Below are 20,114 nucleotides of genomic sequence, written 5' to 3' on the forward strand. Positions count from 1 at the left end.
ATCCCAGCTGACTGAGTGTGTGCGCGCGCATGTGTGTTGGTATTATAATAATAATAATAATAATGACGATAATGATAATGATAATAATGATAATAGGATACATGTGCAGGATAATATTTCACTGTGTATAATATCTTATACAACAAAGTCATTAACTCAGGTTGTTACCAACCATGAAAGTGTTGGACTAACATGGACTAACTCTGCAACACTGCAATTACTTCTGTCCATGCACGAGAAGGATTTAATCATAACAGCGAATGCAGTGTGTGCTCTTCACTCTCAAATTTAACAGCACTTTTCTAATATAATGTGCATTTATGACACCATCATCTGGATCACATGCGGAGTCACTTTTTTTAAAAAAAGAAAAATCTGTCTAGGAGAATCCTGGACAGATCAACAGCCGACCTCAGGACAACCACACACACTCACACTGAAAGCACCTTTTTCTAGTTTAGTCACTAATTAATCTCACATGCATGGTTTTGGACTGTTTGAGAAAACTGGAGTACCTGGAAGAAAAACACATACACACAGGAAGAACATGCAAACTCCACTGTAATGCCTCATAGTATTCATGCCAGGCTTGAACTGGAGCAATATTAAAATAGAAATTAATGTCATTATCCAAAATTAAGCAACAAAGCAAGTTTGCTAATGGTAATGATTGGTGGATACAGACTAATTTCAACTGAAAAGCTTGCATCTGCCACAGGTTACTGGAAAGAAGTAGGAGATGACACAGAAGGAAGTATTTGGTAATTCTTACTGCTGCAGCTCAGACTGCAGTCACTTGTTGCACGATTGGATTTTGCATTGGGCCTTTGAATGAACTTCTAGAACATCTTCATGTGTTTTGTTTGGCTGCTAATGAACTCCCATTGATCTGTGTTATCCCACTCAATAACTAATAGCTTAATAAATAAGGAAACATGAACACATCTTGCTTAGTATACACTGTACATGACTTTTTTCTTTCTTTCGTCTTAAACATCCTTTTTCTTTTTTACATAAATCATCAAACAGACTCTATCATATACAAGTTTCCAAAATTCCTCTGTGGACATTAGATAAGGATATTTCTTCCTCAGTGCCTCCTGCTTACCCAATAATCTTCTTTGACGTTATTAATCCTTGTGAGCCAGCAGGTGACATACTGTCACGCACAACTACACCGCGGAAAGTAGAGCCAGGTGCTATTTGTAGTTATCCTGTTGGGATATTAGTCAGATTGCTTACATGACATGATGCATTGAGCAGAATTTGTACTTTCCTTTGCAGATCTATTTTTCTTCATGATTTGACAAACTCCAAACACACGAGCTTTAAAAGAAAATTCATTTTATTTGTCATCAACGTAACATTATTATTTATGAAAATACACTAATTTAACCTGGTGCACATTTCTAGTGCATGTTTGATAGCACAAAAAAAATAGATACTGCATAGTACGTTAGGTTTAATGCACTTTAAAAGTAGCAACTGGAAATATCTTGGAATCAGGGAGGGAGATGCTGTTTTCCTGATTTTTTTTCCCTTTTAGCTCTGGATAATAGCAAAAATAAATAAGTGTAGGATGAAATTAACTGTTATTGTCTTTCAAGACACACTAATTGAAATAATAAAAGAAGACTGAGTGTGGTTTTCCTGTGGATTCCATCTGCTGTTAACAGTAGTGTGTAATATCTGTAAAACACTAAGAAGTCTGGAATCCAGACACTGTGTATGCGATGTTTCAATTCAAAATGGACGGTTTCTGCAGGGGTTTTTTTTCCACGTTTACACAGCAGCATTTTGAAAACGATGTCCGTTTACACAGGAATGCCAGAAACACAGAAAACAATGTTGTTAGCACACATGCTGCAGAGAACAAAACACTATAAACACTGACAATGGGAGTAACGGACGTCCATATGAACCAACAACGATTTACTACAGCTGTGTGTGCATGCGCAACATTTCCACCGCCTGCATGGAGAAAACAATTCCACTTTGGGCGCTGTTGTCAAAAACTTGTGTTTTCAAGTTTCTCCAAGCTGCGTTGTCGTGTAAAAAGTTTTTGCTTATTCACTTGAAAATATGTCATTTTTGCTTACAGCTATGGCTTCCATTTCTTTTCTTAGCTCTTCACTGGAGTAGATTTAAATCACATCCATGGCTTTGTGTGAAGCAGATAGTTTGCATCAAGGTAAAGAGTTGGCCTGGCACTGTTCATTGATGATTACACACTGAAAATGGAAGCAAAATATTGATCTATTCCCTTAAAAAAAGACATTAAATTAAATAAAAGTCGGTCTCTGTTGCAACCACACAAAATGTGACAATATGTTAACAGATACAAAAGGAAAATAAAAGTAAGTTATAAACCTCTGTTACCAGTAGTGTAATACTTTGGTATGATAATGACCTCCGATAAAGAAGCGCCCTGAAGTGACGGGCAGAGCAAACAGCAGGCACTGTGGCGACGCAGCAAGGCACCTTCTCACTCGGCCTTCATCTGGTCCCTGACGTCTGAAGGCAGGGTTTGAAACAGCGTCTCCTCCACCATGAGGCCGCTGCGCTTCAAAGCCCGACAGCTCCCCAGCTCCTGCGGCAACAGCTCAAAATGGTTGCCTTTGAGGTCCAAGTAGGTCAGCAAAGCTAGGTAGGAGATTTTTGGCGAGAGTATGGACAGCGAGTTCTTGCCAAGCTTCAGCGTTTTCAGCTTTTTGCAGAAGAACAGCTCGTCTGGTAGGTTTTCAATTTTATTGCAAGTGACAGAGAAGTACTGCAGACTCTGAAGGACTCCGATTTCTGGCGGGATGAACCGGATGTCGTTGTTTGACAAGTCCAGGTAGCGCAGCTTGTTGCACAAGAACAGGTGTGAAGGTAAAATCTCAATCTTGTTGTGGCTGAAGTAGAGGCGCTCCAGGCTGCCGAGCTTCTTGATGTGCTCCGGGATGTACATGATGCCGTTGTACCACAGCTTGAGGCACGTGAGCTTTCGGAGATGCTGGAAGCTGAGAATCTCCTCTATAGATCGAAGGTTATTTTCCTTGAGATCGAGCTCTTGGAGACTTGTGAGGCTGAAGATCGCATGTGGAATGCGTTCCAGATCGCAGCGTACAAGCTCCAACTCAATCAGGTTAGCCATCTTTTTCAAGTTATTGAGCATCACGAGCTTAGTGCCATCGTTTTGCAGGTATAGCCTCTGCAGATGACTGGAAACATCTACGATTGACTGGGGAATCTTGGTCAAGTTGGTCTTGAGCGAAAGCGTCTTCAGACACTTCATCTCTCGCAGAGACTCAAGAACGATGTTCTTGGAGGCATCGGGGCTGAGTGACCCGGTGAGGTACAGCTCCTCTAAATTGCGTAGGCCATACATCCAGTTTGGAAGTTCCCGGTTGTCGTCGAACTTGACTCGAAGCACTTTCAGGTTCTCTTTGAGGAAGGAGGTAGCTGTTGTATGCAGCTTTAAGGAGCACTGGTAAAGGGACAACTCCTGAAGGTCCTCCAGCTGAGAGATCGAGGCTGGGATGGTGACGTTGTTGATGATCTCCAGCTTGAGCGACTGAAGCTCCGTCAACTCAAAAACAGTGTCGGGCAGGCCAGGGAGCATGAAGAGCTGAAGTTCCAGTCGGTTGTTGGGGTTAGTCTGGAGTCTCTGTCGCAGTTTCTCCGCCGTCCACTCGTGGTTCAGGTTAAGCTGTTTCAGTTTGTTCTCACTCACCTCGGACAAAAAAACCGCAAATCGCTTGGAGTACAGAGGGTCGTACTGATCGATCATGTGCAGCATGAACGCAAAGTCATTCTTCACGTCGGGGATGTCATTGATGCCGGTTTCTTGCCGCACATACTCAAAGGAGTACTCCTTCAGCGAGCGGTAGAACAGCCAGTAGGAGGTGTACAGGCTGGTTAACCCGTAGACGGCCACCAAGCACAGGTAACAGTAGGAGAGCTTCGAGAACAGGTGAGCCATGGTGTGATTGCACTCGAAGTCTTTGTAGCCGGTCATATCCTGGATCTCCACTTCGCAACGCACTCTGTTCCGCACTTGATTTACGAGACAGCTGTTATAGACGATGATCAGGAGGAACTTGAACACTTTGAATACAGTCTGACGAACATACATAAGATAGAGGATGTCTCCTTCCTCGACGTGCAAGCGGAACTTCTTCACCTTCTCAAAGAGAGCTTTTGCCTGCTCCCCCTCTTTTTTATCCAAAACACTTGCCGAGGGCTTCTCAACTACAATCTTTTCTGGTATTGAGCGAAGGGATTGAGTCTTCTCCAAACTGCCTTCTCCAGGAGAGACAGCGATGTTGGACCTTGAAGTGCCGCTCTTTTTATGGTCCTTTTCTTCTGGATTTTCCCCGGATACCTCTGACAGTGCTCGAGTAGTCCAGGGGGAGTCGAAGCACTTGCCGAGCATTGAGATAAAATGCTCTATTTTGGAGCTTGAGCCAGGAAATTTAAACCAGAAGTTGCTACACACCATAAAAACTAGAGTGTGTATGAGAACCAAATAGGGGAAGTACTTGGCATACCAGTGCAGAGCCTTCTCGTAACACATCTGATTGATGAAGCTGTACTGCTGAAGATCCAGATCAGTTTTTAGCCCCGTCATTTCTCTCGGGGCTGCTGAGGCGTTGGATTGCAGATGTAACAGTGATTTTATTTCCACTTCACTTGTGTTCTCTGGAGACAAGGATGCTCTTTGAGGAAGGCATATGATTTTGTCTTGCATTACCTGAAATACAAAGCAATTAAAAAATCATGAGCAAAACCGCCACGATAACAACTTCATACAAGATACAGTATGTGAATTTTAAATCTTTGAGAGTTGAGGATCCACTGTTTAAAGTGGCAATTTGAACAAATAAACTGAGTTAAAGTCTTACACTACTGCATTACAGACCAACATTATGGGAGGATCTACTTTGTAGCACACAACACAAAACCTTAATTGATTAACATGCAGCATTAGTCTGAATGGATCTAATCAGATAACCAAGAAGTGAGAGAAAATAGTATTTCTGATTACATCAAATTAAAACAAATAATCAGGCTAGAGCCAAAAGAGCCCGTTGGATGTTGTGAGTGGAGGGAAATACTGCATCTAAATGCAGGTTATGTTCAGAGGAAATGCAAAATGCAATATCTGTTTTGCTCTGCTGTAAGCACAAGCACAAAAGAGAGTCCCGCTAACACTGTTCTTATATAGAAACAAATATGGACCAGGACCAGGAGAATCTGGAGTCCGGGACTAGTATTGAGAGCAGAGGGCAAGGCTACAAATGGGACTGCAAATTAGTAGCATGAGTTTGGATCAAGCCCATAAAGCCACAGCCCACCATTAATGTGCATGTAAACCATGCCCTGATCACGTGCATAACCTATTTCTCGTGCTGCTGTAAACCTGCTGAATGTCAGCCACAAGCCAGCGTCCATAAACAGAGGATGCCTTTGGTGTTTTCTCGTGAATAACAAAAAGCAGCTGCTTGACTCTGAAAGGCTAATCACAGGAAATGGGCACTTTAATTCATTGGTAGCTGGCCTGAAGGGAGCACATCTCGCTCCCTCTCCTTCCCTGTGAGAAACACAACCCGCGCCAGTGTAACTTTTGAGGAATGTTAATGTACGTTCGTGAGCAGCGGATGCCAAAATGAGCTCATTGCCACAGTGAGGCAGTGCAAAGTCAGGTCTGCAGACCTCTGTGTGACTTTCTACAAATTAGGCCTCCCTCTCGCTCCAAATGAGGGAATTACTATTGTCAGACAATGCAATAACAAGTAATTTAACATGGTTGCATGTTGATACTGCTCTGATTTATAAAGTAAACTTGGACTGAGAACTAATTGTCCCCTTAATTTTTAAACTCTTTGAGCACCATTGCGATGAGACAAGCCCAACAATGGCTGCTCCTGCCCTGATAAATATCCTGTTAACAATTCTCCCCAAATGTTTTGGGTTTGATTTCCAGGATTTACACACAACGGCCTTCCAGCACCCAGAAAATGTCCCTGCTCCGCAGAGAGAGAGCAAAGTTAAGCATCAGGCCGCAGGAGTTAGGAATCCTTATGTTTACTGAAGGAGGCGTGGTGGCGAAAGGTTTTTTCCACTGGTAAACTCCTGATGGGCTGAATGGCTCCTTTGCTGTACACAGGCCGGGCTCTTAAAGCACCAAACTTAGTTTTTATGAACAACAGCTCATGCAGCAGACTGATGGGTATGTTTTCACCACCTGTGTGAGCTTCAGTACATGTGAAGGAGCGTGCATATATAGAAGTAAAAAGTGCACCATCAGCATGACTGTTGCTTCGTTTTAGACAGAATCTTCCAGTTTCTGCAATGGGAGCCCGTCAGTCAGTCACTAGTGCAGCTTCAGGTACTTTCTGGTACCACTGCTGCCCTGAGGCAGAAAGAAGTGACTGTGCTTTGACTAACTGAAACCAGAGTAATTACATCTGCATCGTATCACACACACTCTGCTTGCTATGCTGTGTTTGTGACTTGCAGCTGTTTGAGACCTTTCCCGGGAACAAGAAAAAGAAATGCTTGCAGCGGCATCTCCATGGGAATCTCCGGGAATAATCCCTGAGAAGAAGACTGGATTAATCAACATCTATCAGTAATTATTACTGTGTAATGACTGTCCTCCTTCACTTCCCTACCTGCTGTACGTATCTGCGTTCAGAACAGAAACAGTGTAATGAAAGGCGGATTACATACAATTCTAATCCACCATATTTTTCAACCTCAGTTGATTACAGAAGACAATGATCTCATATGCCCGTATACTATACCCAACAGACTTTAACTGGCATATCAGATGTTGAAATGGAGACATTTCAGACAGTTCAGGTCTTAAATGTCCGATGTCTGTTCTGCTGTGAAGCCATGCAGTGCTTGGTTAAACACCGTCTTCCTAAAATAAGCAAGGTCTTCTCCCAAAGAAGGAGCAGACGCTGTTCTTAAACGTCAATGCACTGAAGGAAAGTTCCCTTTGATGGAGCCCGATACCATCACAGATGCAGGATTCTGAACTGTGGCGATGAGCTGTAAGGCCTCTGTGCTCTGTGCAGATGAATCCATGGTTTCAAAATAAGAAAGAAAAGAAATAAATGGTGACTCATCTGACCACAGAACAGTTTTCCATTTTGCCTAAAAGCATTACTTTTCCAAGATTATCTGGTCTGAGTTTCAACATTTTTGAGGTGTGCTGGGTCCATAAAACTGAAAAGGATCTAATTATGTTTTTCTTGAAATGGTAAGATCTCCATTTGACTCATTATTTTGTCTTTATTCACATTTTGCACAGTCTCAAAACTTGATGGATTAAAATTTCTTTTTTATCCTCAATAGGCTTAAAAATAAGGGACACATTCAGTTCAGGCCTTTGTTCTCATGAAGGTTAATTTACATTTAACACAGAACTCATTCTCTGTTGCAAACAAATTCAATCAAGCCACAAATGAACCTCAGCAGACGACGCTGTGCCCAAAATGCACCTATGATCCATAAACTACAACCTATCTGAGGCATGCACTCTGGAGGTGTGTTACATTATCGGCTACAGAAGTGTCCAGTGTGGATTTGAAAACCCTCTAAATGCAGCTGCACCACCTTTGTGCCCTGCATGCTTACGTCAGTAGAATAAGGTCCCTTGTGGCTCCCAGCAGTGACGCTGCAGATTTAATGGCAAATGGTAAATGGACTACACTTATATAGCGCTTTTTCATTTGCATTAGCAGAGACCAAAGCGCTTTACACTGTATTATCACATTCACACACACATTCACACACCGGCGGAGGCAGCTGCCATGCAAGGCGCTCAGTCCATCCACCAGTGTTCAGACTTCAACTGAATTAAGCCCACTGGCTCACCCTGCCTGTTTCTGAGACTGTAGCAGGGCCTGTGGCACTGGGAAAAGTGTCTCTGCAGTAGAGATGCGCGGATGGCTCATTTTTCCATCCGAAACCGCTTCTTAAAATCTCCATCCGCCCGCTATCCACCCGCACAAAAGATTTTTTTTTATCAATTTTCGAAACCGAACCCGCCCGCCATCCGCAGAATAGTGTTTTGGCTATTAAAATGTTGCTTTTTTTTATTTGAGTGCTTCAACCGCAACCCACCCAAATATAATTAAAAACTTAATTTTTCGACACGTCATCCGCCCGATCCGTGGTTATCCGCGGGCTCCGCAGGTGCAACCGCAATCCGCGCATCTCTACTCTGCAGCCACTGTTTCCATTGTAGTAAGGAGATCGTCATCTACTATAGAAAGATTCTTTAGTTGAGATCAATGTCTGACCTGAAGAGTGCATCCGAAGACGCCGATCATGAGCATGATCACGGACAGGTAGTCGGTGAACACGTCCCACCACGGCTTCAGGACCCGGAACGCTGGCTGCTGTTCAGAGAACTGACGGAATTCCATCACAGGAATCATGGTGCCTGCAGGAAAAACATGAGAAAAGTTCACCTTCAGGGAGGACAATGAGGAAAACGGATGTGAAAGGCCTGCGGGAGGATTAAACAATTTCTTCAAACAATTCACCATTCACCAGATTATAAGCTACATCGAGGACCAGTGGAGTTCGTCTAGCTATCCATCTGTCCATCCGTCCGTCCGTCCTGTGTTTTACCACGGGAAGATTATTGTTGACAAACAAAACGTCATCATCGTAAAGTACAGCGCCAGCGGTACAACAGGATATTGTTAGTAATGTCATAAACGCACTCTCCACTCCCCAGATGACCACTGATTCCTGTTTACATTCAAACCTTTTCACTTTGTGCTCGTTGGCATCGATCCAGAACAATAAAGACAAAATCTTTCCCCAAACCAATGAGGTTGTCTTGAGAGGAGCTATGACTTTATACAAATGCAGATTTGCAAATGTAATTATTTAAAAATTGGTGCCCACAAAGGACCATCAAAATGTCCTATTTGTAAAGCTTGTGCCAGGTGTTTATTGCTTACTTCAGAGCCCAGGCTTCTGGCTGGCAGTACACCGTGGAAAACCATCTCCAAAATGAGATTCCAGCACTTCAGTCGTGTACAAACAGGATGGTCAAATAGAAACGTTACTGTTTTCAGAACCTGAGCTGGGGCCAAAATTCCACAATTTGAAATAGAAAAATTCACCTGCACACCTTCTGCACTATATTTTACTTCGTATAATATGTCAAAGAAGGTTAACCACAGAAATCAAAGTATTCAAAAAAATATGATAGTATAATAATGCATTATTAGAAATAGCAAAAACAATCAAGAACCGTCAGTTTTTGAATCAGTTTTTCATTGAATTCCAATAAAGGGACATCAGATTGTTATGTAAGCACGTCCTAAACAACAGTTGTTCTCTACAGGATTCAGGATTCCCATCCTGGCCAAAATCCAATGCTAAATGGACGCTACTTTATAGCACATTTTCACTGCTTCAGCACTCTCAAAGCACTCTACGTTGTTAGTTAATGGCAACTAGGCAGTTTGGGGATCGGTGTCTCGCTCAGTGACTGGAGTACTCAGAGAAGGTCATTTTAAAAAAATTCCCACACTGGTAACGCCAACAGGACCAGCTAATGTGGTTACACAACAGACTTCAGATTCATGATGACAACTATCAGAGAAGTCGGCAAACTTTTGATTTTGGAGCTAAGATGTAGAAAAAAATGTAGTAATTATTACTGACACTTTCAGCAAAGGCCTTGTTTATTGTTGGTGAGAGACTGACACACTCATCAGCATCTGCCCCTCCTATCCACTACTTCTATTGTGACAGTTTGTCTGCAATAATACATAAAACAAAATCAGTCTTTTATGCTTTAATTTCAACACAGCCTTCTAAGATTACTGAAGTTAAATCTGACACTTTTTAAAAGTAATTTCAATATGCATAGACACCTAAGACCCATGCCTGCTGCCTTGACACTTTAAAAGCCTACAACCTTTTAAAATATATTTTAACTGCATAACTTCATCTTTATTCGACATAGTTAAGTGTCCTCTTCCCTTCGATCTTCTTCGACCACCATGAGAAGCACAGACTCTTTTAAAAAGGCTTAATTTAGATGCTGGAACATACTATGCCTACTCAACTTCAGGGCAGTCTCGACTTGACAAATTGTCTTAAATTAATTTCATTTTGAAACATTCTATTCTTTGATGAAATGTTGGGCAGAGCTGAAAATGTGAGTGTTGCACACACAGAAATTAAACTGCCAAATCTTCTCTGCTTCCTGTTTGGTGCTTTTTGGTGGATTGGATGATTGGGTCCAAAAGAAAAGGAGACGTTGTCAGTTTACTGATGTATTAATTTAACAAACGGGAGTCTCAGCAGCTTGTGGAGGAAATAAACAGCCGGCTGGCTGTCTTAACTAGTCCCACACAGCGTTTTCATGGCATCTTCATTCTCTAACCACGAGTTTGTTTAGGAGTCGACCGATGTAGGTTAGTTGGTCACTCTGGCACAAACAGTGCGGCCGAGCCGATCCCACAAGAGTTCGCTGAGGCTGAGGACGGGATCGCCGGCAGGCCGGTCCTCCCTCTGCACTCCCAGACTGTGGAGATTGAGGGATTGTTACTGGATTTCATCCTGCTATAAGTCTGTAGTGAGATTCCCTCTAATGATGAACAACCTTGTTTTTTTCCAGGCAGGAAGACGTCACTCCACAAAATCCCACTGCCTCCAGCAAAAGATTTTAGATGGAAATTAATTAAACCCGATGTCTACTTTTTAATTGCCATGCATTTACTTTTGTTTTTGAAAACATTTCTGTTTTTAATGATGCCAGACATGCTTTAATGTTCCTCCTCTGTTTTGTTTAGATTTCTGTGGAACTCTGAATATCCTTGTGAGAGTGTTGCTACACCAAACACATCGTCTGGCCTCGTCATGAGAGATCAAATGGAGGACACGCTTCCCTTGTAAGCTCTCATAGCCCAACAGTGACTCACAAGACATATCCACGTTGAAAAACAATTGACAATTGCATTAAGTTATGTAAACACTGATATAATCAGATGTGGGGTCCCTATTTCTCACATGTCTTCAAGTAAATTGTTAAACTACAGTATGCATGACTTGTAACAGTGTAATGGTCTGATAAAGACTGCAGTTGAATAGCAGTGAGTGCTGAGTGGCGTTTTCCTGATGCTGCTGTGTGCTCAAATAGTCCGTGGTCACCTTCTGCAAAGTGCTACAGCTGCAGTGTATCCTGTGTCCTGTCGCTCTGGCTGCAGCGCCGCACTGAAGAGGCCTGTGAGGGCCGCCAGCGCTGGTTTCTGAGTCAAATCCGTTCAGTATGCATCTTCTACCAGTGCATGAGACTCACACACTGCACACATAAAGAATGATCACACAGACCCACAACGCTGTAATGTGTTAAGATTTACATCTACAAAGCATCTCAGGGAGATAAACTGTAAATAGCGGAACAGAACTATGCTCAAACTTTATTCCAGTAATGATATGTTTAGTCGTGAGGTACTGCTGAAGGCATTCCTGAAAGCCTTTTAAAGAGCTCACTTTCATCACAGTTCAGTTCGGACTGTCTGTCTGCATTGATTCTTCCAGCTCAGAGTCATATCAACAGGAAGAATTTACAAAGGCTATTTAGAAAATAGCCACTAATGCCTGCACTTCAGGGTTCAGTTCAACTCAGTCACTATAATCCCGGGCATATGGTGAAACCTCCCTTACCTGGAACACAGGAACACATTTTTTCAAGATTCAGTATGTGATATTAAATAAAAACCCTCTATATGCTGTATGTATGAGACGTAAAGAGCTCCTCCTCTACCCTCACACCACTTCCTGGTTAATTTTACCTGTAAGTGATCCAACAAAGATCTCTTCTGTTCAGCTGCTAGGGAAACACAATGTTCGCTGCAGCTGGCTTCATTAAGACACTGGTGGGATTGGATTTATTTTGACAATCTGGCTTCCTCCTGTTGTGAGAGTCATCTGACCTGAGAGCTCCATACATGGATAACCTTCTGGATGACAGGAAGTGAAGTTTTCCCTACTGTGGCGCAAAATGAGGATCCTGAAAAGACAAACCACAAGCCGAAGAGCGACAGAGCTGCTGTCTCTTCTTTTTGAGGGTTAGCATTGGCCCAAACTGCTGCGCTTTGGAAAGAGGAACTATTTTACCTGTTTACCAGAGGAGGAGCACCTTTTTAATCCCAAACTAACTCAGTCCTCCAGAAAACGATGTGAAAGTCATCTACTCCATCTAGTAGCGGCGACGCATTAACATCCATAAAATAAAGGCAAGCTTCCCTTTAGAAGGGCCGCCTGCTTCTGTTAGCATGTTCACACTGTATCTCAGCTGTTTTGTCACTCCTGTAAGAAATGCTGACATTGAAATTATAGAGCATCTTCCTCCCACTTACTTTAGATGAAATCATTGAGTAAATCCATCAGCAGGCCCATACTGCTCAGTGAATGTGTCACATTACGTTAAATTACTGTACCAAGTAGCAAAAATAACTCCATTTCTTTCGAGAGAACATGTCATTCAATGAAACGGTGTGACTCAGCAGCTGTGACTCAGCCGGCGCAGTGGCGTCTTCCAATCCAGAGGATGTAGGTTCGATTCCCCACCTCGCCCTGCCCACATGTTTAAGTATCCTTGAACAGGACTCTGAACCCCAAACTGCTCCCGCTGGATACATGAGGCCGGCTTTGGTTAAGGAATTAGAACTGGACCTGGGACCAGAACTTGAGAGGTTCCAATCAGCAGACAGGTCACCCACAAACATAACCCGTGTTTCCTAAATCCCTAGGAGCCTTGTGTTCTCAGAATAGCAGGATGAAATGGTATAAAAGTTAATAACAAATTGAAGGAGGTGGTAGAAGTTTGTGTGAAGTCGATGGAAAAACTCCAGCCTTGCCACTGCATGAGTCAACCTCAGTGAATGGAGCTGACCAGCCCACATCCTCCTGCCTTCCTGACAGGAAACCTGTCTGAATCCCAGATATCCAAAAACAGACATGTTGGGAACACACCCAGCCTCCCTAAAGTACTGTCCCATAAAGGACGTGGAAAAAAAGAAAAAAGAAAACCCTACACATCCGCATTGCAGGAGTCCGTGCTTTCCAGTGAGCCTGACTTTTCACGGGACTTTACTTTGACACCAGACTGAAGCAGAACCTCCACATCCGTCCTGCACCCATCAGCGAGTCGACCGGAAAACAGACATTAAATGCTTTCTGTCTGCTGCCCGATGCGCGTGTCTGTGTGAACTAACAGTTTCAGGACAAACTCCTCATGCGGATGCGGTCCGGACTCGGACATGGTCCCTACCGGGTCTCAGGAGCGGCGCCGTCCGGAGGGTCGTCCTCGAGCGGAGAGGCGTCCCCGCGGCTGGGCTTTCAGGCGGCCAGGTCTCCGGTAATGATGAGCGAGGTCTCCGGTCTCCCCCTCTCCACTCCCCATACTCCGCCTCCTCCTCCTCTCCTCTGTCCGGGACAACCTTCCTGGATCCCGGGCCAGAGCGCAGCCTGCGGCCGGCCGGCGGCCCGGCCCCGGGGCGGGGACTGCTGGGGGGGCTGAGCCGCAGGACCTGGATCTGTACAACAGTTAGATCAAACAACTTCAGTCCTTCTCCAAACTACCACATATTCAGCATTTTTAGATTGTATCCGTTATATTAGCTGACGACTTTGCTGTAATGAAAATAAAAATACTCAGGTTTTTCTTTGGTAAGTCAGTCACCTCAGTTTATCCATGATTTTTACCATGATGAATTATTTTCATGACTGTACAGCTAAATATTTAAAGTTAAGTACCCTCTCAAGAAATCAAATAATGCATTTTTTTTTTAGTTTTACCTAAAATATGACAAACAGTGCCATCAGGTAATTAAACTGTCAATTAAAGGTGTATATTCCTTCAATGAACTGAATGTCTGAGACTGACAGTGTTGCTCAAGAGACATGGACAATTATAATCATTTTCCTGGTAGTTTTATTGAAGAGGAAATCTCTATCAACATGTCAAACACTTTTGTTCCATTGATTTATTGAACAAATAAAAATTTGAGCTCCTTGTCAAATGCAGGTGTATCAAACATGAGGCCCATGGGCCAAAATGAGAGCACTAAAGGCTCCAATCTGGCCTGGCAACCAAAAAACAATAGTCAAAATTCAAAGAAGATATAGACTTTTGGAGCAAATTTCTTAAGAATACCAGACAGAACACAACACCGAGAAACAAGAATAAGAACAGTGAAAAAAAAAGCCCAATGCTAAATGCTTTCACTTACATCCTGATAATATTGAATCAAAGAAAAAACATCTGGAACAATCTCACCACTGCTGGTAAAATGTTGTAAGGGTTAGCACGAACAATCAAAGGCTGAAAGTAGGAAGGAGGTAGTGACATAAAAAAAAAACAACAAATGGGATTGGACCATAGATAACACTAAAGCACGGACATCACATGAACCCTCCAGAACTACTTCCTGTTGGAACTCCACCTCTCAGTTCATCCCCATGCAGGAAGGCTTTGAAATTTTGAATTGTTTGTTTTTATGCTGGGAGTTGTTCATCTCAAAGAGCGTTATTTGAAGATTTCCTGTGGTTGCTGCTGGACAGAGCTGGTGTGGATGTTTAGTGTGTCATGTTATCACTGTGCGGTTTATGGAGTGTTACTTCAGACCTCCTCGGTTTCATGGAAGCTCTGTCTTAAGTAAGCGAGAAGCGGCAGACCAGACTTCACATCTTCTGAAGTGAACGATTCAGGCAGCATTCACATGAAAATGACTGAAAGCGGTGATATTTCAATGCACTTGAGCCTTTCGTATGCACAGAAACAACGCTACAAGCCACTGGAAATGATCATCTCTGAAAAACTGAAGCTGAAAAACCAGAGGAGCTGGAGTTTCACATTACAGCAGGAGATGAAACGCCATGAGCATCATGTGTGCTACCTGTGTTGTGTTTTTCCAGTATTCTGATTGACTAGCACGGCTTCATGCATCATACTGTTCTGCCTCCGGTATGTAAATACTCTGGTGTGTTCATAGCAGCTCTTAACAAGGTTTTGATGCTGCTTCATGAAAATTATGTCAGAGGTTATGTCTGTCGGTGCGCTTGAGTCTTTGTCCTCCCTGATCAAAGTCATTATTTGGTGTGTATTGATCGCTGCAGAGGCGGGTGGGGAGGTCATCCTCAGCTCGGCATCTATGTGACTTCTGTGTTTAAAAATATACTGAGATCTTAACATTTTTGTTTGACCCACTGTAAACCAGCAGGCGACGTACTTTTGGGTCACAACCCACCAGTTGAGCACCACTGTTCTAGATGAAGGAGGGCCAGGACAGGACATGTTTGTTTGTAATGTGTCATGTGTCTTTTTTGTCTGTTTTAATCTTTCAAGGTGACTTAAGGACGTCAGAAGTTTCCGGGATGTTTCTCTGCTGGTGGAGGCGTTCTGGTGTGAGAGTCCACCGAAGGGGGCTTCATAGCCCAGCCAGGGTCATTCTGCAGCCACAGTGGATCGAAAACACAGACTGCATGTGTTTGCTCTTAAAGCCCAGTTCTAAAACTGTATGTAGTTAAAACAAATGGATTCAAATGAGAATTAAGACTAAGATTTATTTTCTGATTCACTCTTTGAGAGAAATAATGAGAAATGAAACTCAGTCCAGGTGTTTAAGCTTCTTTTAGCCACCTCATGTTCTCAAACACCCTTCCCACATCCAAGAAAAAATTAAATAAATAAAACACACACTCAATTCTATCCAGTCACTTTAGAGACGTGTTTGGTGTGTAATGTGCAGGCCATCTGCACTTTCTCACAGTCGACTGTCAGACACAGGAGGAGGAGTTGTGGAGGAGTCGCTCCTTCTAAAGAAATCTCACTGTTCAGGAGTTGATTGATCAGCCACCATCAGCGTCACTTTAGAGCTCGTAGAAGCATCAGGAACATGAGAAAGGAGCCGTTTGCTTTCAGTGCCCTGCTTCACGGCACAAACAACCGTCTGAGACCAGGGGTTCACACTGCGGACATGAGACGACCATCAGAAAAGACACTGGATCCATTCTCGAGCATAGATAAAGAGGACAGACATTGACCCCCCTCAGATTATATGTTACCATAATCCCAAACAAGGGCAGTGTGGTCTGAATGGAGCAAAACCAACAAGTCCTCCAACTCCAGCGGTCGTCAAGATTTATTTTTGCTTAGAGGAGCCAGTTGCACCTAGTAGTTACATTTCACCGTGAATATAATTCGCTGCATTGGAAGACTTCAGTTTGACACTATTTACTATTCATGGTCAGTCCTGGCGTCCATGACATTTTTTACATGGCCACCAGGTGCGCTTGATTTTATAACGTACCTCGTAGTAGTAATTTGAGGCATGAATTAAGACCACTGTGGTCGTCTCCTGCATGACCAGCTTGGATCATGGCTAAAGGTCTTACAAGGCTGGCAAAAGGTCCCTGATCAATGAAAGGCAGAGGGAACCAATTAATCCATAACACCGGCGGGGTAGTCCTCTTCTAGTCTGCCACGGAGCTCTGTGAACAACTCGCCACTGCGAGATTTGCGACCATGCCGTCTCTTAGGTGTTTGTTCTCTAGGGGTTTTCATTAAAAAAGTGTTTCTCAACCACCATTGAGTTCTTCTGCTTGTTTTTGACTGTCCTGCTTCCTGTTTCCTGTCACGTAACACGTCACTACGTACGAGGGAACGCATGCGCGGAATGAATAATCCCGCTGAATATTCCGCTCTGCTGTCAAACACCAATTATATGAGACACGGAGCGGATTACCAATCAGCGTAGCAACCTCGTACAATCGGATCCTAAATACAATCCGCTCCGAGTGAAGCTGATCCACTCGGGCGTTTAAGTGACACATTTGCAATCTGCTTCACCTTACAATACGATTATATGAGGCCCGTGTAAACATGGCCTGACGCTGATTGGATGAATTCAGATTGTGAATCTCTAGACACCTGGAGTTGGTTCACATGTGGCTGACAGCAGGAAACCTCAACTTCTGGGACCAAAACCCAGATTGGTGTTGTTCAAAAGTTGATTTTTTTTTAGCAGATTTGGTATAGTTTTAGTGCAGTAAGTTGAAAATGTGTCCACATTGATCAAGAGAGCACCAGAGGCTATTCATGAGTCAGTTTTCAGAAATGTCTGCAGCTTATTTTCCTTTGAGCAGAACAGTCGGCTGCTGTCTGAAACATCCACATGTAGTTTTAGACGTTCAATCGATAAAAGCCTGAAAAGTGAAAAAAAAAAAAACTAACTGAAGCTTTATTTGAGTTTCACAGGCTGCCATCAAATACGTTCAGGACGAAAATGTCCGAAAGGAAGTTGTAAGTGATAATCTGTAAATCTGACTTCACCTGCACTCTGTTGTTATTGCCCCTCTCTCTGTGGTTATTAACCCTCTCTCTGTGATTATTGCCCCTCTCTCTTTTGTTATTTGCCCCTCTCTCTGTGGTTATTGCCTCTCTCTCTGTGGCTATTGCCCCTCTCTCTGTGGTTATTGCCCCTCTCTCTGTGGTTATTGCCCCTCTCTCTTGCTCTCAGGACTTGAATGGGGACGAGGTCTCTGCCGAGGTGGCCGTCATGTCGGCGCTCTCCAGAGGACGAGCCGGACCGGAGTGGGAGTCGGCGTCCGTGGGCCTTCTGGACTTCTACGACCTGGACCAGGAGCAGATCCTGGTCATGGAGAGACCCGTCCCCTGTCAGGATCTGCTCCACTACCTGGAGGCCCGCGGAGGCTTGCTGGAGGAGGAACAGGCTAAGGTAGGTCTTCAGTCTTTCAACATGCTGTCCAGCCGTCTGGTTCAGCCACAGTCTTCGGAACCAGACAGTCTAGAGGACATGAAGAGTGTCTTCAGAGTCTTCCAACATGTCAAAGAGCCCTGATCCAGCAGTGAGAGCAGATTTCCAGGATATAAACTGTTGTCTTCTCCCAGGTCATCAGCTGAGCTGGAGCTCCTCCACGTCTTCCACCGGGACATCAAGCTGGAGAACATCCTCATCCAGTCCGGTGGAGGCGCCCTCCGAGTCCAGCTCATCGACTTTGGGGTGAGCTGCTTCACCGAGCCGTCGTCGGTCTTCACCACCTTCTGCGGTGAGATTTCTCCTCTTTTGTTTTCCACACGGCCCCGTCCTCCAAAGACACACTGAGAGCAGAAGTCAGTCCTCATGAAGCTGCAGCCAACAGTCCTTCACCATGTCCACCTTGTGTTTTCCTCAGGAACCGTCACTTAGCGCCCTCCAGAGTGCCTCAGCCGGGGCAGGTACTCAGCAGGACCCACCACAGTGTGGCAGCTGGGGACGGTCCTGTTTGAGCTGCTCCACAGGGACTCGGAGTGTGACACCACCCTGCTCCTCTGCAACCAGCTGAGGATCTGCTAAACCCTGTCTGCAGGTAGAAAACCAGCTGCAGTCTTTATCCGCCCCTTTCAGCCCCCTTCTCTCCATCTCCTCTCCTCCTCTTCATCACTAGGATTTCATTCAGCTTCCTGTATTCATGGTTTCTTTCCTCTCTCTGTTCCTCCAGACTGTCAGGACTTCCTGAAGAAGTGTCTGGGGATCCTCCCAGAGGAGAGGTCCACAGTCCAGCAGCTCCAGCTCCACCCCTGGCTCTGTTAGCCTCCATCACCTCCAGCTGAAGATTTCTACCCTCCGTCCATCAATCCAAATCTTTACAGCTTTCCTTTACGGAGCCTTGTAAATACATTCTGGATAATCGTCAATTCCAGCTCATTTTATTTTTGTCTGCTGAGGGTTTGGTTACAAAGTTACGATCACAGTCAGAAAAATCTTTGTCATAGAAACAATGACACTGTAAGAGCCGCCCATGGTTGTGCTCTTTTCTAAATATATAAGAGGCTGAACATTTTTATTTAAGATAGAGCAATAAAATGCACAAAACAGCTGCAATAAACATATCAAAGAACTGATTAAGAATTAGAAATGTTACAGGATGCTAGGGCTGCACGATTTTGCCTAAAAATAAAATCCTGATTACTTTCTCTGAGACCCGACTTGTCGATTACAATTATGACTTTTTGTAAAAAAAATTTTTTTTTAAATGAATAAAGTACTTTGAATGTCTTTTATTGAACCTTATTTTCTCTGTTTCGATTCAACAAACCCCAAGTCCAAAAGTTACAGTCACGTGAATAGTGCAAAACTGTCAATTATAAAATCCAAAGTGAACAATCAATCTCAAATATGCATCCTTACTGCCAGTGAACTTAATTCTGTTGCAAATAAGCACAAGAATCCCTTGGGATTAAGAATACCTAATCTTGACACACTCCAGGTTCCTGTTCTCACTTAAAACAAAAAATAAAACGAATAAAGTCATTTTTTTGTAAAAGAAAAAGCCGGGAGCGACAGTGTGAACACGTTTTTCTCGTTGGGTCGACCTACTTTTGGGTCGAGCCGGGGCCGCTTGGAGGAGGAGGTCCGAGGTCGATCCAGATGCCCAAGTCGGTATGAACACAGCCTAAAACTTTACTTCCCTGAGCAAATGTCACTTCTCCAGCAGCAGCCATGATTTGTTGTTCTTAGTTACCAGACGCTGAGCGAAGGCAGACACGCACTTCCGTCATGACGTCATGAGACGGGCCGGAGAAACTACGGTGGCTTTGGCTTCGAGGCACCAAAAAGGACGCGTTCATGTGAAAAGCCAAAATAGTTTATGTACGATTTCAGCGTTTTTAACATCTTCTTAACCCAAAAAATCAGTTATGATTCAAAATCGATTAATCGTGCAGCCTTACAGGATGCTAAACATTTCTAAGCCTGGAGAGGGAGTTAGTAATGTGGCTAAATACATAGCCTACATTGGTTGTTGCTGAATTGGCTGTTTCTGACAGCTCATGGAAGAAGAGCTCCTTGGGACGTACATGAAGGTGAAGTCCAGTCGTCCACATGATGAAGACAGGAACACTGTGACTGTTCAGTGCAGTTCCCAACAGTCTGCTGGACTTTGCTGTTCTGCAGGAGGTCCAGGTGGACTTCAGATGCTGGTGTGGAGGAGCCACATCCATTCACAACCCTGCCGCAGTGAGTGGCTTCTCAAACTGTGGTTCACTGACCCCGAGGAGGCCTTGTCACTGTAATGTGGAG

General features: G+C 43.8%; 1 protein-coding gene and 1 pseudogene across 1 annotated transcript; one reads left to right on the forward strand and one right to left on the reverse strand.

The window, feature by feature from the left end:
- Positions 1-1,360: 1,360 nt before the first annotated feature.
- On the reverse strand, positions 1,361-13,467 carry lrrc8c (leucine rich repeat containing 8 VRAC subunit C). Its single transcript, XM_030083699.1, has 3 exons — positions 13,304-13,467; positions 8,301-8,443; positions 1,361-4,735 (listed from the first exon to the last, which is right to left on the reverse strand). The coding sequence occupies exons 2-3, from the start codon at positions 8,436-8,438 to the stop codon at positions 2,486-2,488; spliced, it is 2,388 nt and encodes a 795-aa protein (XP_029939559.1). The 5' UTR covers positions 8,439-8,443; positions 13,304-13,467; the 3' UTR covers positions 1,361-2,485.
- Positions 13,274-18,626, forward strand: LOC115381974 (serine/threonine-protein kinase pim-3-like; annotated as a pseudogene).
- Positions 18,627-20,114: the final 1,488 nt, after the last annotated feature.

This window comes from Salarias fasciatus, chromosome 23, assembly GCF_902148845.1.
Source record: "Salarias fasciatus chromosome 23, fSalaFa1.1, whole genome shotgun sequence".
Taxonomy (NCBI): domain Eukaryota; kingdom Metazoa; phylum Chordata; class Actinopteri; order Blenniiformes; family Blenniidae; genus Salarias; species Salarias fasciatus.